Source organism: Phascolarctos cinereus, unplaced genomic scaffold (genome assembly GCF_003287225.1).
Source record: "Phascolarctos cinereus isolate Bilbo 61053 unplaced genomic scaffold, phaCin_HiC Scaffold_1;HRSCAF=81, whole genome shotgun sequence".
In the NCBI taxonomy this organism is placed as follows: Eukaryota; Metazoa; Chordata; class Mammalia; order Diprotodontia; family Phascolarctidae; genus Phascolarctos; species Phascolarctos cinereus.
Window position 1 is genome coordinate 141,249,781 of NW_027555514.1, and position 25,780 is coordinate 141,275,560.

Here is a 25,780-nt window from a genome sequence, read left to right on the forward strand (position 1 = left end):
CCATTCTCTCTTGGACCAATTTACCCCTGCTTAGTCAACCTGCTGGGCTCCCTCTCACAAGGACTCATCTTATTGGTGCCAAACTTAATGCCTGCACCTGATCTGTTTAGTAGTCTGTATCTCAGAATTCTTAGCTCAAGAGATCTCCTAGGTTAGCTTCCTTGGTAGCTGGGATTACAGGCACATACCATCACTGCTAATAATGTGATCTTTTCATAAAACTCTCAACTCTGTTCTGCTTTAAGAATCATATTCAAGGACAATGGGAAAATCATGAGTGTGTATTAAAAATAACAATTAAATAATTTACTATAAAAGTGATTTATTATAAGGAAACTTTAAATATAACCAACAATACTGAAAATATTGTGACTGGCATTTACAACCTTGATCAGAATTCTTTGTTGTACAAGTATTTCTTTATCATTCTATGAATAGTTAACGATAAACTAGTGCAACAGAACCAAGAACTTGTTTAGAAGTAAGCATACAGAATGATGAACTGAGAATTCTGGTTAATTAGTGCTTTTCTCCTTGTATAAGACACAGAATTTTAAAATAAAATCTGAAGTACAAAGGCTAACAAATTCTCATCATGTATATAACATTTTTTTCCTACAAGGTAGCATGTGTAAAAAAGTTAATACACTTCAGATTTGGCTGAAGTTATACTTTTAATTATGTTTTCTATACAACTTCAGATAGGTACATTATTTTCTATCCATAGTTTATATTCAAATGAGGTCAAAAAGATTGTCCAAACAGAACATAGTAAATAAAGAATATTTAACTTCATCTATATTGAAGCTGAAAATTTGTTTTCCAGGAAAATTAAAAAAAACCAATTCATTTATTTTAATCTTAGTGCAAACACAGTGCTTGTTAATATGAATATTGGTAGTGAATGGTATGACACAAAGAGACATTTCTTACTAATTTAAAGAAGAGGGCATGTTTTGTGAAGTGGATAAAGTTCTGATCAAAGGACCTGAATTTGAATCCTGCCTTTGTCACTTACAACCTATGAGACTTCGGCAAATCATTTAACGTCTCTAGGCTTCCATCCCCTTCTCTGTGTGACTTTTAAATCCCGTTCAGCCCTAAATCTAACATCCTATAAACTAACTTCTTTCCAACTTAGAACAGTAGAAATATTAACTAAGGACAGTATTCCTTTACTCTTGGTAATAAACTAATGGCTCATATTCAACTCATTGTTTGAGTGTGTGCCCTCACTAAAGCCAAGAAAGAGTGGGATGTGAAGTGGTGGAATAATGATCTACCTGGAAGGCTCACACACCAGTTTCACACATTTAATTGTGTTCTCATTTTACTCCTTTGTTACTATTTTTCCAATTTTTATTTCTGCCACCCTGACGGTAGCTTTCTCTGACAAAAAACCCTGTGACTAGCTATTGATTGATAAAATTTCCATTCTGTCCTCTCTTTACAGACAGTTAATACAAGAGAGGAAAAAACCATTTTGATTTAAGTGTTGGAAAGATTCATCCTATGTAAACCCAGCCTAAGGATATAGAAATAATATTCCCTTAGATATAAGAATAGACTGACCTCAGATTAATATTGCTATAGGAAATATTTTACAGTGGCTAAAAGATTTCTGGGATTTAGAACCCAAAATGTCACCTTCAATAAATAAGTGTGAAGTTCAAGATAGTTTTCTTTTCCTCTTTTATCAATAGTTCTCCAAATGTGACTTTATTTATTCATCTATTTTTACTGTGGAACATACCAGTAGTTATTTTGTGGTCCAGAAATTTTGAGTTATTTTGATTTGAAATTTGAAAGGAAAAAAAGCAACCAAAATCTGCTATGAAAAGATGGATATCAAAGTCTAAAGCAAAGCTTAGATTTTTTTTTAAAGGTGAAGAATAGTAGGGATTGCAAGCTATAAAACAAGAAAGAAGGAAGAAAAGGGTAAGATCCGGCTGCTTAGGAAAAATGTGACAATTACTTGTTATCTAAAAAAGGCTTTTTTTCCTCCTTACTAAAAAATGTTTGGATTGCCAGTTCTTAAACCAGTGGAATGTATGTATAAGCTATTGACATTATGTCAAACTAGTCAAAATGTATTTTATTGCAAAAATATATGAGGCCTTAACATTGCGTGTGGAGTTTTATGCTACTTCTCAAAGAGACCTACATCAAGCCAGAAAATAAAAAGGATGAAAACAGACACATCATATATAGACTTTTTAGAAAGAATGTAATGTCATGCTTTACAACTATGATCAGCTTCCGAGTTACTTTTTGACTTGGGCAGAATAATTTGAATCTACCAGAATGAACGAGTATTTTACTACCTTTGTATGCACTAATATTTCTAAGACGCCACAATCATTAGAACAAACTTTTCAGCAAATCTTAATAATTTTGTAGAGTAGAAACTAATTTAATCAAATTGATTTCTTAAAATCTGCTCTTTCCGAAGTGTTGTAGGTAAAGCCTATTATCTATGAAATCACTATTGTTTACTGATACATTATAGTGTTATGTAAAAAAAAATTTCTGAAATCACAGGAAATGCTCGGCATCTACAACAAAGATAGACATGTTTTCAGTGGATGACCACTACTGTGCTGTTCTGTGATATTAGCTCTTGTCAAATGATATTTCTCCTTCATGCTGTGGAATCCACAATGTCCATGTTTGTTCCAAATAAAGCAACTAACTGTTCTTCATAGTTTGCAATGTTCCTTTTCATAATTTCCATGCAGGGTCCCAAAAGCCTTTCAAATGCTTGCACATCCATGGCTAAGATTGATCAGGGCGAGAGGAAGAAGAAAAAAACAACTATTATTTGCAAATTTGTAACAATGGCAGGAAATTCATGAATGCACAGCCAATATATGCAAAATCACACATTACACAATCATTTACGTCATAACTTATGACAAACCAGCCAGCAACCATTTATTAAGTGCCTACTATATATGCCAGTTACTATAACAAATTAAATATGTAATATATATGAAAATGTAAAAGCATATAAACTCATCCAAGTTCAAGAGCAATCCATGCTATGCTTAGCTTCTATGCTTAGTGTCTGCCAAAATAAGAATCCAGAGAAGGGCAAAGCCTTACAGTTCTCTGTACCTTTAAATGTAATAGGATATGTGCTGATTTAATCTTGAGGTCTTGGGTCCATGAGGAAAAAAGGACATTGAAAAATAATAGTGTTTTCACTATTGTTAAACTCTTAAATTTGTTCATTTTTAAAAAATGAGTTAAATTTATTTCAGCTTCTCCTTAGACTGTGAGTAGTACCTCATGGGTATTTGGCTTTCTAAAAGATACCACTACATGTCTGGCTATGATCTTTAGTTCTAGCTGTCTCCTTCTCTCACTCCCCCACCCCCAATAAACTGGGCTGGGAGGAGGCTGCCCAATCCATGCTCCCCAACGCCACTCCTGGACTCTCCGCTGTCACCTTGTCTGAGGCGCAGACTTGGTGGATGTACTTATTTCTCAAATCCAAATGCTTGCTGCAGTAATCTGTTGGCCTCTAGCTGATTCTTCTTCCTTTCCTCCTGGCTTGAAGTCTTCCCCTCAACCCCTAAAGCTGCCCTCATAATTGAGGATTTCAGCTGGCCTTTCAGTTTCTTCATCAACATCCTCAAATATTATGGCCTACGTTTTTTTGCTCCCCCTCAAATCTCCCCATCACCCATAACTGTGCTGCCTCAATGATCTTGAACCTGGAAATCCCTTTCTCTAATTTCTTGTCCTTCTCTCCCCTCTGTCTCATTCCTTAAAAACTTATTCTTTATCATTCATTCACTCAGCAAGTATTGATCAAGCACATACTACATGGCAAGAATTGCTAGGAACCTGCAATATAAAATGAGAAAGGAAATGCTCTCTGCTCTCAAGTGACTTACATCCTATGGTGGTGGGGAGTGGGGAGTGGGCCTGGGGAGGGAAAAGTAACAGATTACTAAGTATACAATACATATGGAATAAATGCAGAGTAATTGGTAGAGGGTAGCACTAGAAACTGGGGAGAATCAAGGTCAGCCTTGGGTAGGAACTGAAGGAAACTAGAGATTCTCCATGCCTCCCAATTCTCCTCGTCCACCACTCCTACCCTGGCCTTGCATTCGTCTTCACCCCCACAGTCACCACACTAATTCGGGCTCTTATAATTTCTCACATGGATTACAGCAATATTCTCCTAATGCATCTCTTTGACTCAAGTTTCTTCCCTCTCCAGTCCATCCTTTAACAAAACCACCATCAAAGCGATGATTCAGAATCACAGAGCTGACCACACCTCCTCTTCAAGCAACTTTGTACTGCCTCTGGGATGAAGCCTATACTCCCCTATTTGGCATTCGAAACCCTCCACAACCAGACTCCAATTTACTTTTTCCAGGCTTTATTACATATTATCTGCTTCATGCATTCTTTGGTATTACCAAACTGGCCTTCTTCCTGTTCCTTACATACAACACGAACTTCCTCTCTCTCTCTCTCTCTCTCTCTCTCTCTCTCTCTCTCTCTCTCTCTCTCTCTCTCTCTCTCTCTCTCTCTCTCTGCACTGCTTGTCCTCTTGCCTGGAATGTATTCCCTCCTCAGATCTACTTTTTATAATCCCTGTCTTATCTATACTTTATATCTCCTCCAGAGCTAAACATAGTACCGTGCACACAGTAGGCACCTAATAAATACCTGTGCTAGTGTATACCTTAAAGACCTTCATAAAGATAGCTTTTCTATGATTAGAATAATCTAATATCCTTTATGTCCACATACGTGCTCATGCTAAAGATGTTTAACATTATTTTTAAGGTAGGATTGCAAGCTCAAGATGAGTCCACCACGTAATATGGGCAGCCAAAAAAATCCTAATGTGATATTAAGGTTGCATTAAAGAATCCAGGCCTAGGTGACAGTCCTACTGTATTTTACCCTGGCTAGGTCCCATCTGGAGTATTATGTTGAGCTCTGGGTGCTACATGTTAGGAAGAATATTGATAAGAAAGACAATTTTCCAAAGAGGGCAATCAAGATGGTAAAGGACCCCTCAATCACCCCATAACAGGATCAGCTGGAAGAACTGAGGATGTTAAGCCCAGAGAAGACAGGACTTAGGGGGTGACATGATTACTGTCCTTGAGTATTTTAAGGGCTGTCATACTGGTGGATGCTAGCTCAATGAAAGGAAAAATTACCCAACAATTAGAACTTCCCTAAAGAGGAATGGGCTGCCACTGCTTGTGGACTCCACCTTCTCAGAGATCTTCAAGTGAAGGCTGGATGACCACTCACCGGAGAGTCATGGGGCTGGGAAGGGAGCATTCTTGATTAGGTACAGTTTAGATTAGATGGCTTTTGAGGCACCTTTCAACTCTTCTGTGCTTTGCCATCTACTATAAGGCCACAAAGCCTTTTAAAAGTGTTGAGTCTTCCAGTAATAATACAGTAAGAAGGCAGACTATTTCTTATGAAATTACTTGCTCAAACATTTTGAAATTCATAATTCTGCTATCCTACCCCCTTCTTTGGTGCTTGAAACTTTTCTTTCAAGATCATTCTTTAATGTTTCTTGGCTTAACAGATATAATCCAAATATTTATGTATATATATATATATGTGTGTATATATGTGTGTATGTACATACACACATATATACACATATATATACTCTTATTAATGTATATTAATAAAATTTATTTGGGAAAAGATTAATAAGAAGCCTTGAAAGGTTATTATGAAATGTGTTTTCCTCCTAAAACAAATTAAAGTTAATTTAGCAAGGAAGGATTTAAGTATACTCCTATAATGCATTTATTTAAATACATTAAAAGCTAATTTTGGACATAAAAATAAATATTAAAATCTTTTTGTTCAAAGTGGCATTTGCTGAGCTGCTAACAGGTATAGGAAGTTAAAAAGAAGGTAATAAAGTCAGTGACTAATGCCCGAGAATATGCAAACATGATAAGAATTTATGCATCATTTTGACAAAACTAAAACTTTTTCTTTCTGACACTCTAGTTATAATTCTTACATTTGAGCTTTCATCACCAATGACTAAATCTACATTTCCCATATGGAATCCCTTCTCTCTACTCCCACTTTAGCTCAGGCCTCATCACTTCTCACAGAGATTACTGCAGCAACCTTCCTAATTGGTCTCATTGACTTAAGTCTCTCCACTCCAGTTTATCCTCTACATAGCTGCCAAAGTGATTTTTCTTAAGTACAACTCTGACCATGTCATACACTCTCTCTCCTCTCAATAAATTCCAGTGGTTCCCTTTAGGATTAAATATAATCCCCCTTTCATTTTTAAAACCCCTTCGCAGCCTGGCCTCAACCCATCTTTCCAGACTCATGGGCCTTTCCCTCCTGCACTCTGTGATCTTGCCAGACTGGAAACTCTCTGGGCCTCACACATGACACTTCATCTACTGTTTCAAGCCTTTGCACTGGCTGGCCTCTGGAACACATTCCCTTCTCATCTTTGTCTCTCCTTCTTAAAGAACACTCTCTACATGCAGCTTTTACTGATCTCCCCGCTGCTTATATCCTTCCTCCCTAACTAGCCTGTGTTTATTTGTACTTATTTTCTCTATACTTAACACATGTATTTGCTATTTCCTCCTTAGAAAATAAGTTCCTTGTGAGGAGAAACTTCTTCGTTCCTTATTCACACCCCTTAGCATAGTGCTTGGCACTATGCTTCTCCAGGGGAGGCATGGCTACCGAAGATCCAGAAAAGACAGTTCTTGGTACTGCCAAATAGTTCTATACCAGAAAATTCCATGATTCTATCACAGGAAAGGACATTAAAGGTGGGGCATAAGCATCAGCTCTGCTGCTGCACTCAAAGGACTGTGGGATTTTTCCTTCTGACTTGCACTTGAAACCTGCCGGATGTGCTGAGGCCATTAGAATGTGAGCTCCTGGAAAGCAGGGACCACTTTCCCTTTCTATTTGTGTCCCTAGTGCTAGGCACACATAAGCACACACTTAATAAGTGATTCATTAATTCATTAGCAAATGAGTCTTTGATCACGGAATCTCAAAGCAATTTACAAATAATGTCTTGGCTCTCTTTACAATTCTATGAGATAGGGAGTGGGTATCCATTAAAAAAAATGAATTGTTGATAAAAAACTAGGAATGGCATTCTGTGTTATATTGATATTCTAACCATTATAACATGATACCTTTTCGTTTCTTCATGCTTTAGCATATGTAATACAAAAACAATGCAAATTAAATGTGAAAGCTTAAAAAAAGGTCAAGTAGGTGTCATTTCAAGAAAGAAAAGAAACTAGAGCTTTTATCAGAAAATATTCCACCTCTAAGCATGACAAAATAATCTGTAGCAAATAAATAAATATAGATATGATCATTTGAGCCAGTTGAATTATACTTGAATTAAGTACCTAAACATTTGACAGTTCCAACAGCGTGGGCTGAAGCTGCTCGGGGTTTGTTTGTTACTAGGGCGAGTTCTCCAAAATACTGCCCTCTGGAATAGCGGGCAATTTCAATGGCACCGTTCTCTTCGGCTTCCTGTTTGTTCTGGAAATGCATTAAACATTTATTCAATTCCTTTAAAATAAATATAAAAAGAAAATCTAGTGTTATTATATGGATTTCAGTGGCTTACGGAATCTTACCTTCCTTTTCATAGATATTTTTACTTCTCCAGACTCTATAATGAAAAAAGAATCAGCTGAATCTCCCTGTTGAGAAAAAACATAAAACAAAAAATTCAACCTCTGTTCTATCCATTTGCCTGCTTTAACTTCTGTTGCCTTTAAACAACAACCATGAATATAAAGATCACTTTCATGCAAAAAAAAAAAGAAAAGAAAATACAGTACAATGAGCAATCTTTTTTTTTTTTCTGGGCAAGAGAGGTGTTGTCAATTACATTATAATAATAGAGGCATATTATGGACTGTTCTACATTTTGTCCCCAAAATACAAACATTCCTCTATTAGACCAATACATCTCCCTCCCTTTCTGTATGTGTATCTATGTACACATTTATTTACACGTCCATTTATTTATTAATTTATTTTCTCTCTATATACATATATGTATACATATATGTGCATGTACATGTGTGTATTATAGATGTGTGACTTCATGATGTAGGTAATTCCTGGTATGAAACCTCCCTCCATTGATGAAGCTTAGCATTTATTCAGCCTTCATTTAGAGCGTAGCCTACAGCACTGAAAGATTAAATGTCATGACTACAATCATAAAGTCAGTACCCGTCCTCAAGTCTATGCATACGTGTGATACAATGATTCTGTCTAAATTTTAGCCTGGGTGACAACTATTTGAAATTTAAAACCTGGCAATACTACTTTGTGTCACAAGCAGGAGTGTGCTGGAGCCAGCTCAAACTGGCTCACAAGACTAATTGTTAAATTTTGAATGTGAGCATTTAACACCTCAGAAATTGGCAAATGCTACAAATCAGGGCTTGGCTTATTGTTTTGTTGATTGCCTAGATTCGAGAAAGTAATGGAGAAAATGTTAGTAACTCAGATTAAACTTGAAAGTGAGCCAAGTGCGCATTTTTTTCTTCCAGAGAGCCAGTTGTTAAACATTTACCAGCAGATCCCTGGATACATATGATTCTATTCAGCTCTTTATAGGACTTGGAGCTGAAAAGGACCTTAGAAGTCATTGGTGGGGAGGGAAGCCAAAATGGCAGAGATGAAAACAGGGACTCATGTGAGCTGTCCCCCAAAACCCTTCAGATACCTTTAAAAAGTGATTCTGAATAAATTCTAGAGTGGTAGAACCCACAAAGAGTCAGAGTGAGGCAGATTTCCAGGCTAAGACAGGAAGGGTTGGTTGCACCAGGCTGAGAGAGGAGTGCTAAGAAAGGAGCCCAGGCTGTGCTGGCACAGACCTGGCCCCAGCACACCCAGAGCAGGCTTCAGGGGACTGAATCACTGGCAGCAGTGGCGGTTTCCAGATTTCTCAGCCCACAAACGCCAGAGACAGCTTAGAAGGTGAGCCGGAGGGGTCACTTGGAACTGGGTAAAAGAGAAGCACAGCAAATCAAGAGCAGGTCTTGGAAGTGACTGAATCAGCAGCAGCAGCTGCAGCTCCTGGAGCTCTCAGCCCACAGATGTAATGTCTGAAAGTCACCTATTTAGATTTCTGGAAGCCAAGATGGCGAGTAAGCAGTAAGTCCTTCTCACTCTCCCTTATTGTCCTTGAAAAACCCACAGAATATTGCCCCAGGAAAAATCCTGGAATAGTGGAGCCAGCAGAAAGAGGAGGTCTTTTAGGTGGGGAGGCTAGGGGGATTAACGGGAAAGGTCCCTCTTGCTGTGGTTAAAGGAGATCAGTACCAGAAGGGAGGTGTCCTAGCAAAACAGCAGGAGATCCTGAACACCAGGGTGGTGTAGCAGGCAAGCGCTAACACCAGGCACACACCAGCTACCACCACCAGTTCCAGCTCAGCACAAGGTAAGTTACCAGACACGTACAACCTCCAGCTGCTAGCACCTGAGGCCTCAGCACACAAAACCAGTAACTAGGCCCCTACCCCCTTGGTTCAAGAAGCCAGGGACAGTGCCCCCATGCCCTAGACACAGATATCAATTTTAAAAGCCAGGAAAAAGGCAAACAATATGAGAAAGAAGCAACAAAGAAAACCAATGACCATAGAGAAGTATCTTGGTGATAGGGAAGATCAAAACACAAATTCAGGAGAGGACAACATTGTCCATACACTCACCTCCAAAACCTCAAGGGGAATATGAACTGGTCTCAAACCCAAAGAGCCTTCTTGGAAGAGCTCAAGAAGGATTTTAAAAGTCAAACAAGAGAGGTATAGAAGAAAAATTGAACAATTCCTTTAAAAATACAAGTGACAAAATGGAAAAGAAGCACACTTAAGAAAACAACTCCTTAAAAAAGTAGAATTGGTCAAATGGAAAAGGACGTAAAAAAGCTAACTGAAGAAAATAATTCCTTAAAAAAAAAAATTAGAAGTCACCTAGTCCAACCCCTTCATTTTACAGATAAGGAAACAGGGGCCCAGAAACATTAAAAGGCATTCTCAATGTCACAGAGAAAGTGCTGGAGCTGGGAGTTTACCTTGAACTTCAAAGCCAACCCCCCTTTCCACTATAACATATTAGGTACACCCTGTGATACACTATAGAACTTCTGTTAGAAATATTTCTTTGGCCTTGGGAAAAGAATCCTGTAACTTCTTTCATGCCTGGGAAGACTTATATGAACTAATGCAGAGTGAAGTCAGCAGAACCAGGAAAACAATATACACAGTGACCACAACAATACAGGTAAAAAAGAACAATAAAGTGAAAATGAGTCCCATACAGCTATAACAACCAAGCTTTACCAGAGAAAAGATGAGAAAATAAACTTCTTTTATTGGAGAAGTGAGGGACTATGGGTGTGTAAATGTTGTTGCATATGCTGATAAATATGATTGATTTAAAAAAAACCTAATTAAACTTTAACTTTTTTTTTTTGCCTCATGGGAAGGCCTGCTGGTTAGGGGAGATTGGGTAAGCACATATTAAAACATCAATGTTACAAAAAAGGTTTTAGTAAAAAAAAACCCAGTAATAACATAATTTCCCCCATGCCATCTGTTGCCAATGTTTTATGGGGATTTTGTGGATGTTTAATTCAATTCTATTACTTCCTTTGTAATCTGCATGTATATGTGCAAAGCTGATAAATCAAAGTCAAATTATTTTGTTGCTTTTCAGGATTTCTGGGTTTCTCAAAATCTTTTTGGAAACATAGGCTTTTTCCAGATTCTTTCTACTATATTTTGATGTAAATAAATAGCTATTCTTATTCCTATGTGCTTCACACTAATTTAATAATAAATCATGTCACAAAAGAACCTATTCCTTGGGTTGATGTTTACATAAAATAAGACTTACAAATTTACACTTTCATCTCTGACCAAGAAATCAGGCACCTGTCTAAAGAAAACCCTCTCATTTTTATTATCTAGGAGATAAGGTTTTCATAGGTATTTCTATGTTGAAGTTTCAAGTGCTGGGGGAGGGAAAGAAGAACTAACCTACAGCCATGTAAATCATTGGTTTCATAAACTGTTCCCTAGTTTATCAGTGTGTATGGAATAAACTAGCCATTTTTTTTCTACCTCCCTAGAACTAATATGGCATTCCTTCTAGCCAACCTCAAGTGCCCATATGCAAATAAAGTGAGGAAATTTGCATTTGCTTGTTTAAAGACCATTGAAAACAATTAGACTACCTGATAAGGTGACCCAGTCAAGAAGATGAGACGTTTTAGTATGTCTCTTTATGTTAAACAATTTATGAGATCCAAAACAGTAAGTGCCTTCTTTTCTCTGAGTTCTCTCTGAGAATAGTTTAAAAAGTGTGAATAGCTAAAAGTAGTTTAGGGTGACACTTTAAAGGTAAGAAAGTTCACCAAAAGTGCTAAAAGTTGATAATAATTTTGGAGGAACTGATATGAATAACTCAATGATATTAATAAAAAGAAATATAACTATTATTGTTTGAAATTTATATACAATTAAAATACATGCTAAATACTATACCTGAGCTATAATCTGTTCTCCATCTTTGTATACTTTGGTGCCTATCACATCAACCACTTTCAGACGTTCTGAGACCTTCATGAAACAAAAAAGGTGATGTTAAATATTAGGACTAGTCAATCTGCATATTTTATTTTTGATGCATCCATTTTTGCTAAAAAGCATAATAATGGTTAATTCAACTGCTAATTAATTAACTTGTACAAATGTACTTTTTAACAAAAATTATCAAAAATCCTGCATAATTCAAGAAAGGAAAAGTATAAAAAACTAGCATATATTATTCTACAGATTATGATATACACAAAGATGTTCTTCCTGCTTACAGCTAGCTGACCACGTACACATGACTAGGAATTGAGGCTCTGAGACAAGAAGGTAATCCCCCTAATGGCCACTAATTGGAGTAGATAACTCAATGGACTTTTAAAGGTATTTGCCTTGTCATCTAAAATGTCAAACCGCCCAGCACTGAGTCACATGTATATGGTCAGTCAGAAGCAGTACTGATACTTTCATCTCCTTCCAAGTTCATAATGAATGAAAAACATTTATCAAGGTTTTATTAAGCCTCGGTCACTGTGATAAGTGCTGGAGATACAAAGAGAAGCAAACAAGATAGTCCTTGCTCTTAAGGGGATCACATTCTGATAGGAGAAGACAATGCATAAAAGGAAACCAGAGTTGGAAAGGGAGAAGGAAGAGAGAAGGGTTTGCAAATGGCTAGGAAGTTTCATGGTAGCCTGGTTCTGAGGTTCATTTATCAGAGCCCAGTATCCCAGGGGGAAGGTTTGAGTTCTAATGGTAAGAAGAGGAGGGGCAGAATGATAGTTTAACAGTAGAGAATGGGAAATAAAATATTTGGGGGTGGGGATGAGGGTAGGAGAGAGAATTATTACAGAACAACCTACTATTCCCTCTCTAATGCCTCTGCTACTGGCCTTCATGAACTAGAACTATATTAAATGCATCAAGATGTCCATTTAGCTCATTTACATGGTATCATGGGTTCCATCAACTGCTAAGGGCCCTGTCTAATGAAATAAAATATATAGTGTGTGTTTTTTTCTATATTTCTATGTATTTGGATGATAAAGTGGGAAAATACAGGATTTGTAAGAAGTCATTCAAAAATTTCAGTTAGAACACAATGATAATAAGGCCAGAGAAAAAGAATCAGTATAAATTTAACAACAATCTAAAACAAACATAAACCAACCCAATTCCAATTGCATACTCTACTGACTGCCATCTTTGTATACAAAGTATACAAAGTATATGATGAAGTATCCATTAGATATTTAACTACAAGCACTTATATTATTGGGAGAGAGGGAGCTTCCTTTGGGAAGTGGTAAACTCCTTGAAGGCAGGGACTATTTTTTTTTTTTGCCTTTGTATTTCCATATATCAGGGTGCCTTGTGCAAAAGTAGGTGCTTGACGGATATTTGCCAAATTGAACTGAACTAGACCAGGAAAGAATCACCCAATGAGAAACAGTAAGAAGCAAGAACAGGGCTTTCAAAAGTTGAAGAAAACAAAAGTTAAGCTAGGACACAAATGGGCCTTCTCATAATATAATGTGAAGAAGAGATCATTAGGATCACAGATTTTTATGTATAGGCGAAGGAGATAAAAATGCATGAAAATAAAAGACCAAGACTCCTTCTGTGTCTTATATGGGCCCGAGTGGTTTATCACATTTTTGTGATAAATTGCAAGTAGGTAAACATCAAGGGGGCATGAGCTGTGGAAAGCTGAGAGATATCTGTATAGCAAGGTCAAGCTCCCTGAGGAACAGAACTAGAGCACAGAACAAGAAGAGTCTTCAGACATTATGGGATGTATTTTGGATCATTTGCTTATAGTTTGATAAGGAATGTGGTGTTCTTTCACATGATACTTCTGCAGCAGTGAAAATCTTTAAAGTACATATAAAGGGATTCTTTAGGGGGACCCTTATTTACATGAATTATACTCTGTAAACAGCAACTAAGAACTCTGTATTTTCATAACTTTTTAGTGTAAACTTTTTGTTTGTTTTCTTTTAGACAATGAATTTCTTAAAAGAAGAGCCCAAATAAACTTTGTTAAAGTTTTTCTCCAAGATTTTGTGAGCACTTAAAATAACAAAAAGAAAAGCAGCGGTAGACAATAATGGCAACTCTAAGTTGGTTTAACAGTAAAGGTCACCAGTGTAATTTACATATAGTGCTCTGATCCTTCGGAATTAAAAATGTTGGATGCACTGGGCTTCATCTACAAGGAATTTTACGCATGCGTGGGTTCAACTTCTCCTCTAACAGACAATTTAAAAACAAATCTTAAAGAACCACTAATAGAAATAAACACTTACTTCTAGAGATTTAAGAAATGGTAGTGACTCGATAAAACTTTCATACATTTTTCTTTTTTTGGCATTGTTTTTTACGATTATCCTCCTGAAGGTTACCCTGTCCTAAAAGCAAAATGTGAGACAAAGCAATGGAAGAGGTGAGTGACAGAGACAAAAAAGATGGTTTAATCTACTTGAATATATGGCTTTAGTTCATTTCCAGTGAGTAGCAGACAATGCTCTAAAATAAACCCAGTTTCTCTGAGTTGTAAGCCAAAGATATTATGTACTTCTAGATAATTTAATATAATTAATACAATTTATTATTTTACATTGAACTATGCAATATGTAATAAATTCCCATATAAAACATTCTGATATTATGCATGGCATGCTTTTATGATAAAAAGAAAATGTCAGTTAGGTTTTGCATCTAGACGCACACACACACACACACACACACATAGTTTAGAATTTTATTGAGAATACTAATCTACCACTAGGGGGTGTTGTCAAACTTCAAAATATAATTCATGATAGAACTGTTCCAGTTCCCTGTCTTTGTTCATAGTTAAGTCTAAGACATATAGTTATTTTCTTTATTTTAAGACTTCTAGAGGCACAGAAATTACAACTTTTTTTTCCCCTCAGGATATGTCCTTCCAGTGTTCCACCACCGGATCACAAGGCTCAGAGATGGAAGGGTCAGACTTCTTCCTTATCTACATTATAAAATACCTCAAACTGTAGAACCACATTTAAAATAAATTACAGAGGAAAACAACAACTAAAAAACATCTCTTCAAAAATATTTTGCTATAAATTTTACTGGAAGTGAACACATTTTTCAAAGTGTTACTTAAATTTTTAAATAAAACCATCTTAATATTTGTTAGTTATGTAAAAGAGCACTGCACCTGAAGTCAGAGGCCTAGGTTCTGAATGTTTGTGACCTGTGCGACCTTGGCTGAATCATTTAACCTCCTTGGGTCTCACTTTGCTTATTTATGAAAGGAGGGAGATGGACCAGATAACCTCTGAGATTACTTTCTGCTTTAGTTCCATGAACCCCTCTACATACCTTAGATCTGCATTAACTCAACTCACAAATAAATTGTTGTTATGGCACAAAGACTATGCCAAAGATGTAGCTCATGAAACAAATTGGCTCCTAAATGGTTTGAGTCACAGGAGACACGGGATACCAGTGTTCCACAGCCTACAGAATCCAGAATATTGATCATATTTTGTTCGTAAAATTCTCAGCTAGATGCTGTGGACCCTGGCCATCTTACAAATTGCCTCTCTCTATACAAAACAGCATGTAACATTTGAGACCAGCTAATGTATTGCTGCTAACAATTTTCAAATTTTTGTTTGTCACATGAGGCCATTTTTTCCACACAGGATCTCCTTGACAGAACTGTCATCGTTTTGACCCTGGTCTGACTTTCACTTTTGAATGCAAAATTCTGGTTTTAAATGTGTCTTTCCTGAGAAAGCTGCACATTAACCAAGCTTCTAGTACTAATTGCTTTTTGGTTATTTAAAAACATTTTATGCTTTATACATAGCATAGTGAGGTGGTTATCAGAAACGATTCATAACTGACAAACCAATCTTAAAAATACATGTCTAGGGGAAGCTAGGTGGTGCAATGGATGGAGCACCGGCCCTGGGGTCAGGAGGACCTGAGTTCAAATTCGACCTCAGACACATAACACTCACTAGCTATGTGACTCTGGGCAAGTCACTTAACCCCAACTGCCCTCACCAAAAACAAAAAAATACATGTCTATACACATAAAAGCATATATTTCATATGTATGACTATGACTTGCCTAAATGGTATTCTAGGGGCTTGAAGCAGTGCTCCTCTGGAAATGCCTAGCACACAGAACAGGGAATGGTTAGCCTCAATAGTCAACTGAAGTTTCCTTTTAAAAAAATTCTTAAAAAATTTTTTTGAGTTCCAAATTCTCTCCTTCCAGTCCCTCCCCACCCCGACTGAGAATATGACACCCATTATACATGTGAAGACATGCAAAACATATTTCTATATTAGCCATTTAAAGTTTTCATCAAGGTTGAAAATTTTCCTGAGGAGAAAACCTACCTTCAAAACAAAGGTGATCCTATTGGTTAAATGAAAGAGGTTTCCTTGGCCCTGTTTTTATACTTGACCCAAATGATTCGATTTTATAACATTTTCCTTCTTATACTATTAGCATCATTTTCTCCAGATTATATTCCCAGATTGAAAACAAATAAAACCATTCCCCCCAGTTCCCTTTTTACAATCCATTTAATATTTAAAGCAGATTTGAGATTATGATGTCATTCTTCCTATTAAGTAGGTTCAATTTTTCTTCTCTAACTTAAAATAAAAGTTCTAATTTCGAGAAATTATTGATCAAGAGTTGTGATCAATCGTGTCCTGACAGGGACAGAATATCTACATTCCTCAAAGATAAGAATTCTCAGAAATTACCAAAGAAGCAGTACTTTATAACTTCATTTAAATTTCAAGAAAATATGTAAATATTGCCCTCAAAATACATATTGGACCGAGGCAGGCCTTATGTGTAAGGAGAATTGCCTTTCAGGTAGGATTTGAAAAGCATGGGGAACGCACCCTTTAATGCTGCACAGCATAAAATTGTACTATTTTCAATGCTAAAGTTTTCTATAGGACTTCTTTCTTTTCAAATATGAACACACTGGACAGTCATTACAGCGTTTGCAATTCCTCTGACACTTTCTTTTATCACTAAGGGTACAGAGGAAATGGGAAGAATTGAGTGGTGGGAGGTATGAATGTTAGAGGGAAGTAATTATTTTGGAGTATGGAATACTGCCCAAAGATGGTGTGCCCAGTTGCATCCTAATTGGTAAAGTGGGGATAGGAAAGGAGGATACAAAGAAAGGGGAGATGTTAGGGTAGAGAATTCAACTTACCAACCTAGGATAATAGGTACATAGATTTAGAGCTGAAACCAAGCCAACCCCCTCCTATTACCAATGAGGAAATCAGACACAGAAAGGCTAAATGCCCTCGCCTAGGGTAACATGGCTACTTAGACAGGACTTCTACTTAGTACTATATATCCACTGCACCACCTAGTCTGGCATCTAATAATGCTATATTCTATTGAGCGGGTGATCAATAAATATTATTAAGTTATTAACAATTCAAAATAAAGGAGGGGTAGTTAACACATTGTATGACAGAGTCAGAATGCCAAAGTGTGTACAGGCTAGAACATTGTACCACATTTAATGAAATGACACTGAACAGGAATAAGTGTAAAGACTTACATTTGGGTCAAAAAAGTTTTTCAAGTACAAGATCAGATTTAGAGATATAAGAATACAGATTTAGAGCTGGAAAAGAGCTGAAAGATAATCTGGTCCAACTCCCTCATTTTCAGGTGAGAAACAGGTCTATAACAGACAAGGGACTCAGGTGGCAGAGCTGATGAGGCAAGGAGGGTTAGATACCAGTGGAAAAGACCTAGGGGTTTTACTGGATTGCAAACTCAATATGCATCAACAGCATAGTGAGCCAATCAAAAACACTAATTCATTCTTTTTTTTGGGGGGGGGTGAGGCAATTGGGGTTAAGTGACTTGCCCAGGGTCACACAGCTAGTAAGTGTTATGTGCCTGAAGCTGGATTTGAACTCATGTCCTCCTGACTCCAAGGCTGGAGCTCTATCCACTACACCACCTAGCTGCCCCTAATTCATTCTTAAAACCTCATTAATAGAGGAATCCTATTAAGAATGAGAGAGAGAGAGAAGAGTCCTGCTGTATTTTGCCCTGTCAGACCACATCTAGAATTCTCAGTTGAGCTCAGGGTACCACATCTTAGGAAGGACGTTAACAAGGTTCAGAGGTGGACAATGAAGGCTGTGAAGGGCCTAGAGTTCACGGTCCACGAGGACCAGCTGAAGGGGCTAGAAATATTTAGGCTAAATCAAAGATAACATCAAATATCTGAAGGGCTGTCACACGGAGGAGAATATTCAACATGGTGGCAAAGGGCAGAACTAGAGGCAACAGACAGAAGTTAGACACTGTCGAGAGAGGATTTCTGGAGCGTGGGTTACAGTAGAAATCCTCTGAGGTCCCTTCCAAGTCTGAGATGTTGTGATCCTGCAAAGTCTACTGATGAGAGTTAAAACTTAAAAAAAGAAAAAAAAAACTTAAGAAAACCCCAACTCCACGTGTCCACATGTTGTTGTTGTTCAGTTGCTGCAGTTGCGTCTGACTCTTTGTGACCCCATTTGGGGTTCTATGGAGTGGTTTGCCATTTCTTTCTCTAGCTCATTTTACAGATGATGAAACAGAGGCTAACAAGATCAAATGAGTCACCCAGGGTCACACAGCTAGCAAGTATCTGGAGTTCTCCTGAATCCAGACCCAGCGCTCTATCCTGTGCCATCTAGCTACTCTAACATCTAGCTATTATTCATGGATAACGATGATTAAACAGGTTTTCCGATAATCGCCACAATAAATATCACTCACCAAACCCCACAGAGCACCAGGAGAGGTAGCAGTGATTGTAGCTGCTCTGGGTGTATTGTACATTAAGGCCAATTCACCAAAGCTTCCACGGTTATCATAGTTACCAACACACCTTCCGACACCATCACACTTTACATAAATATCATAGGTGCCTCTGTTAGACAAAAAATTAAAGTTAAAATGATATAAACAAAATCTCATCACAATAAATGAGTACAAAAAAGAGTTCTGTAGAGTAAATCTCCATCTTTCCCTCTAATGTTAAAAGGTGTTTATGATTGGCTAAAGTGGTATTGGGTTGCCAGAGGCCATTGTGCATGTCAAAGTTCAGCCATTATGGACAAGTCAAGTGCAAGTTTCTCTACATTTTTAGAAGATGCATACTAATTGATTAACCAAGGATGACAGGCATATCTGGTGGGCAAAATAAGCTATAAATTGAACAATTTTTTGCCGGGGGGGGAGACAAAATTAACAACAACAATAAAAAGAAGCCAAATGTGATTATGGGTAAAACTGTAGCTTTGAGGCTAGAACCTGTCACAAAGTATGAGATGTTTGAGATGCTACTTACCATCCAAAGTTCCTCAAAATATAAAGGGCTAGAAATGGACATTAAGCTTTACATGTAAAAATTTAATTCAATTAAAATTAAATTAAGAAACGCCTAATCTACTGTTAGATTATGGTGATGTTCATGTTCTAGGTCTTTTGTTTGTGCCTGTCTTCTAATTTGCCTTCCTTTTCTATACAAATAAGATTCAACAGAAATGAATTTGCATCTCAGGGTACTTTGTGCAGCCTACAATCTGTATTTACATAAACTACATTTTGTGTGTGTGAGTGTCTTCCCACACACCCACATTTTATTGGCAAGAACACTGTTTTAGGACCAGCTCGAGCATATGTGAATGCAGGTGTGAAAGGATTTCTTCCGCTAAAATGTAGTTACACCCTAAAGAAAATAAAAATGCAGGGATCCCTGAAAAATAAACTTCAGGGAAATAAGGATTACAGATGAGAAAGGATTAGAAAGAGAAGTGAACATGTAAAATGAAAAAGAGTGGTTGGGAAGAGAAGGGAATAATTTGTTTTCATAATTTCATGACAACTGAACCTTTCAGAGATACCAATTAATATTGAATAATTATTCATGCTACCTGTTTTATTTAAATCTAACCACTTTCTTCTCTTTTGAAGTAAAATAAAGTTTTCTGACTTTTGAGCAGAGTGGCATATACCAGTATAATGACTACCAGGAGAGAAGTAAGTAACTGAGTTAAAACATGTGGAACAATATATCACTCATATTAGTGACCCATGAAGCATGGTCTGGTCAAAATAACTAAAACCAGGATTCCACAGAATTGATTCTCATCTCAGCTGTGTGAGTCATCAATAGACAGTGTGATAAGTATAAGAAAGAGACTCTCTTTACTTTAGTTTTTTTTTTAATCTGTCAAACTGAAAACTTACCTCATAAGGATGTTTTACAGGTCAAACAGAAATAAAAACACTCTGGAAAGTTCACAGTGCTAAGCAAATAAAAGGCTGCTATTCTTATTATTACTTGCCCAGTAAAAACAGGCATATATTATTTTCCTATTACTACTACCGTAAGTATTGGCTGATTTAAGCTCAGTACATTAGTGCATGTTATTAATGACAGTAACATCGCTGGTTTGATCCAAATATGGACCAGACAGCTTGTAAATGTGTACTATTGGTCACATGAATGAATGTGTATGTATGTGTGAATCTGTGCAAATTCTTGACTATTGGAGGAGATATAACCCAAAGAGCATGTCATACCAGATGATCATTTGTTTATATAACTTACTGCCCTCACCTATATTTTATCTCAAGAAATAAGACCATAGGAAACAGAGGGATATGAGAGGTCTAATAGGCACATTTCTGCACAGTATGGCCCCAATGAGAGAGGGCTTGTGAGTGACAAGCATCAGGATGTCTTTAATTCAGCACCACTCACCACAATTTGCTCAGATAAGCAAATCTGTTTACCTAAAAAAGGCTTAGAGGCAAACTGTGCTTGGGCTAATAATTCCTACTTTACCATTCTGTATGCTTTGTTGATTTCTTGCTTGTTTTTTAAATAGTAGAAATACACTATTTGGTACGTACCCCTTACCAATTTGTTTTCACTTGTTCAAGACTAGAGCTTATTTAAACATATCTGAAAAGAAACATTTCTATGAAGAAGTTAATTTTTCTAAGATTTAATTTCACAGTGATGTTTTGGGGCTTGGAAAAAGTTATATTTTAATCCTAAATTGCTTTCTGTAATCTAAAATGCACATATGATTTTTCAAGTAAGCTCCTGTTTTTAGGTGGAGGTTTTAAAAATAAAGCAGATAAAATTAAAGCACTGTCAGAAAAGGGATACAGATCTGTTTAGATTATAGGGCAAATCAGGTCCTCTGCATGTCTCACTTTCCTTACCAAACCATTTATAAATTCTACTTTCTCCATACTGCCCTGCTATGTTGTGGGATCAAACAGATATAAAACATAGTGCAACTATCACTAATATGTACTTAAAAAAATCAGACTCTGGACATGCTTGCTGTTCAGCTTTGAAAATATGCTTCTAATGAGTAAGTCAGAACCCCAAAGTTCCATTTCTGTTACTAATTTCGCTGTGTTATCTTAAACACATCACAGCCTTTGTGGACACTTAGCTTCCTCACCAGCAGGAAAGTATAACACCTAGAAGACCTATCTCACAGGAATATCTGAAAGGAAAAATATGATAATGTATGTCAAGCATGTGGTAAACTGGAAGTGCAATGAAAATGTAAACTATTATTTAAATGAAAAATTAAAAAATGTACCACTACAGTAATCCTAAAGCACTGGACTGATGAAGACACTAAACATTTAACTCCCATAGTTCCCTATTGTTTCTAGGATGAAAACCAAACCCCTTTGGTTGGCATTTAAAGTTCTTTCTAGGCTTATTACATGTCATTTTCCTTTATACATGTTATGTTCCATTCACTCTGGCCTACTTGGAATTCCTTGTACACAATACTCTAGCTTTTGCTTCTCTCCTGCTGGGAATGCATACTCTCCTTAAGCTACCAAGCTTCCTTCAAAACTCAGTGCAAGGTTCACCTCCTATATGAGTCTGTTCCTGATTTCCAAAAGTACTAAGGCCCCTTGGAATTTCTTTGTATTTGTCTTGTATATACTTTGTTTTGACATATGTATATATGTAGTTTGACCCAAAACAACAATCTCGAGTGGAAGGACTGCCTTTGTATGTTATTGCCTAGAACTAGAACTAGTACATAAAGATACACTAGCCTGTCACATATATGCTTGTTGGTTGATTGATAATTGAGTTTATTGATAACCTGCAAAAAAATATATAATTAAATGGTTCTATCTCAAAGTATATTTTATTTATTTGTGTAGAATAAGCGTAATTTTGTTTAGTGACTGTTCGTACTATAAGGTTATAATAAAGGAGTATTAGTAACTGCTATGGACCAGCTTGCCAAATGACCATTAAAATGAGATTTTACATAGAGGGTTTAAAAAAAAATGTCAGTATCATGGTTATAACTTACCTGTCAATTACATAAAAGTTGTCACCATCATCCCCTTGATCAATTACATGCTCTCCTTCTTTCACCAGCTTTTCAAACATAGCATCCAATACTTGAGACATCTGCTCCTATTTTTTTAATGCAAGAAACCCCACAACATATTATCTTGATGAAATTGTTTTGCAAATATATGTAAACCTGTAAAATCACAGGTTTGTACAAAACCCTTTACAAAATAAGCTATTAAAAGATTCATATTTATATATTAAGAGTATACAGAGCAAAGAAAAAAGGCAACAGAGCATCACTGTTATTTTTAGTAGTAATAGATGAAAAATTATTAAAGCCTAAAAGTACCCAGCAAAATAACTTTTTATATCCCTTTGGATAATTAATATCGAAATGAACACAAAAACACAGGCTTACATTCAGAATGATCCTCATTCTGACCATGGTCTGACCATGCCATTCTCCTGCTCAAGAAGCCTTCATGGCTCCTGAACATTACTGCTTCTAGGATCAAATATAAGCTCATTTATGGGACCTTTAATGCTTTTCCCAATCTGGCTCCATCTTATCTTCCTAGGCTGACTACACATTGCTCTTCCCACAATCTTTGCATTCCAGCCAATAAGGCCTACTTTTCTGTAACTTCTACATGGCCCTACATCTCCTACCACCTGGAATCTTTTAATCTTGGTAGCTTGAGGTTCCCTCCAAAATTTTGTTTCTCTGCCACCTCCTACAAGGAACTTTTCCTGATCTTCTCTGGTGTTAGTTCTCCCTTCTCCAAAAATCACTTTGTATTTTGAATATATTGTTTGCTTATGTATCAGTATATATGTTGTTCCCCTCAGTAGAACGTAAGCTTTTTGACAGCAAAGGCTGCTCCATTTGTTCCCGGTACAGTGCCTGGCGCGTAGTAAGTGCTTAATAAATTCTTGTTAAATTGAATGCTCACCTCTGTTTCTGTCTTAAATATAATAAAATACCAATCCACGAACTACAATGTAGCTTATAGAATGACAACACCTAAATGAATGAACTCATTTAACAAGAAACTACCTGTTTGTTTCTTTAAAAAGATGCCATGAAATAATATTCTTACTTGCCAATATGGAAGACCATTAAAAAAATTCTCCTGTTATACCTCTAGGTTTACCCAGGAAGTTGCATGTGTACTTAGTGAATTTATTTACAGATCCTGAACATTATCATTTCTGTATGTGTATGTACACAAGTTCTCCTAACCCAAACCCTAACCCTACCTTACATAGACGTGCACACATATCCACCATGACAAATGTAATTCAAGCACTGGTTACTGTATCTATCTACATACACATACATATAGATGCATGTAGATGCATATGTATATATATACACACACACACAAACATGTATTTGTGTGTATAAAATTCTCTTTAAGTAATGACTACTTATCTAAAGCAGATTTATTAAAACTAAAAACTAGAAACAGTCCTCTGCACATACTTAAAAATATGATATTATTTCTCCAGTACTAAATTGTTAATAAAGCTTAGCGATAAATGTTAATGCTTTACTAATCTTTCCTTTTTCAATAAAAAATATTAGCTTAATCTGCTTCAGGCATGCAACCTTTACTATACAAGTAGCAAACAAATACATGTATCCAGCAGATGTTGCTATCTGGAAAGTTTTGGAGGTTTAGGGTAGAAAACAAAAATGAAAGGAAGAGACGCTCCTTTTTATGTCTCCCCCTCCCCACCCAAGGACGGTTAGAAGGTCAGATTCTTTCCAGATCATACCTTTCTCCTACCACTAGGATGGCCAGGAGGAATAACCGTCCTTCTGTTTATATCTCTATTCCAACCCTCAATGAGAAGATTGCCTGTCTAAACCACCTACATCTGGCTTACCCATGACTCCACAGCCTAGCCTTCATTGGTCCCCAGTCATGGTTTGTCTGTCTTTGCTATTTAGGACTTGTAAATGTACAAACAAAAGAAAAAGCAAACAATTCTCTCTCAATTGATTCATCCCACAGTGGGAGATGGGGGGAGTATTGATTTAGAGAGAAGAAAAGAATGCCTTTTCTTGCTTCCATCCCCTCCCCCATAAGACATAACATTAATTCATATTACAAGCCCTTTAATGGCTTTCTCCAATGCAATTTCTATGTACACCAGTGGGATCAAACTCAAATAGAAGCAGGGCCCATTACACCACACCCAAGGACCCTGGCAGACTGCATATTGACTTAGTTTTAAAATATGATATTATCTATGCTGTATTATATTTTTATTTTAAAAAATATTTCCCAATTACATTTTAATCTGATTTGAGAGTGTTGTGGGCCACATGGGCCAGTTGTGTATTTGACACATCTGATGTACACAATTAACAGATATGAATCTCAAATAAATCATAATTTATTGAAGTTTTATACAAAACAAGTCAGGAATTAGAAAAAGCTTAAAGAAATAGAGGAAAATCATTTAGAAAGTGTCTACCCTTGACAGGCATAAAGCAGAAAGGGAGTTAAACCTTCAAGGTTCTTTTCATGATCTCAAAGGAATGACAAGTTAGTCGTCAAGCACTTATTTAACTTAAGTTACCAAGGAAAACAAATTTCTGTATTGGCCATGTTAAAAAAAAAGTATGTGTCGGGGCAACTAAGTGGCGCAGTGGATAAGAGCACTGACTGGCCTTGGAGTCAGGGGGACTTGAGTTCAAATCCAACCACAGACATATAACATTCACTAGATGTGTGACTCTGGGCAAGTCACGTAACCCCAACTGCCTAATCTCCGCCCCCATTCTGTACTGACTGCTTTAGCTATCAGGAGGTGGGTAGCATGTTTCATCATTAGTCCTCTGGAATCATAGTTGGTCATGTATTGATCAGAGTTCCTAAGTCTTTCAAAGTTGTTTGTCTTCACAATTTTGCTGCAATTGTATAAATTGTTCCATTAGCTCCATTAACTTCACTCTGCTACAGTTCACACAAGTCTTCCCAGGTTTCTCTGAAACCATCCTCTTCGTTTCTTACAGCATAATGGTGCTATCATCGCATTTTATACCAGAATTTGTCCCGTTATTGCCCAGTTTATGGGCAGTCCCTTAGATTCCCATTCTTCACCACCTCTTTCAAAAGAGGTATTTTTGTACATCCTAAATTAAAGGGTTTTTTTTTGTTGCTTGTTTATTTAGGACTAATTCCTCACTTAATCTATCCTCCCTCTCATTTCCCATTCTTCCTTCTCCCCTTTCTCTCCTATTTCCCTGTTGAGTGAAATGTATCTCCCTCCCTCCCTCTCTCTCTCTTTCCTGCTTTGGACCAGGTCAGATGAGAGTGAGGTTCAAGTGTTAGCTTCTCCTCCTCCTCCCTCCTCTTTGTATAGATGTCTCTTTGAGTACCCTAATTATGTGAGAGAGTTTCCCTTAACTTTCCTTTCACAATCCCTTTCCCAGCCTCCCCTAATATATGCCTCTTCCCCTTTCCATTCTTCTGTTAAGATCATCAAGACATAACAGAACCACTCCCAAGGCATTGTCTAATTGGACTCCCTGTATGACCCTTGATCGTGATACGGTCCAAAGAGGACACAATGTATTATCTCCCCATATCTAAATGATAGCTGGGGTTGGGGAGGGGGTGGCAATCCCGCTGCTTTTTCCGTCTTTGCTTGTGCCATTTACACTTCCTCTATATACACATGAAGCTATCATGCTGTAGTCCGAATGGGGTGGCTCCCCAGCCTTGA

At 36.9% G+C, this 25,780-nt stretch overlaps 1 protein-coding gene across 1 annotated transcript in view; it reads right to left on the minus strand.

The window, feature by feature from the left end:
• Positions 1-305: 305 nt before the first annotated feature.
• The window catches only part of PRKAR2B (protein kinase cAMP-dependent type II regulatory subunit beta), a 148,327-nt gene continuing 122,852 nt past the window's right edge, over positions 306-25,780 (minus strand). The window contains exons 5-11 of the mRNA XM_020984581.2: positions 22,053-22,159; positions 18,457-18,610; positions 13,946-14,047; positions 11,589-11,663; positions 7,659-7,724; positions 7,422-7,560; positions 306-2,775 (exon numbers count right to left, since the gene is read on the minus strand). Coding sequence (XP_020840240.1) covers positions 2,642-2,775; positions 7,422-7,560; positions 7,659-7,724; positions 11,589-11,663; positions 13,946-14,047; positions 18,457-18,610; positions 22,053-22,159 — 777 coding nt within the window. The 3' untranslated portion in view covers positions 306-2,641. The remainder of the gene's footprint in view (positions 2,776-7,421; positions 7,561-7,658; positions 7,725-11,588; positions 11,664-13,945; positions 14,048-18,456; positions 18,611-22,052; positions 22,160-25,780) is intronic.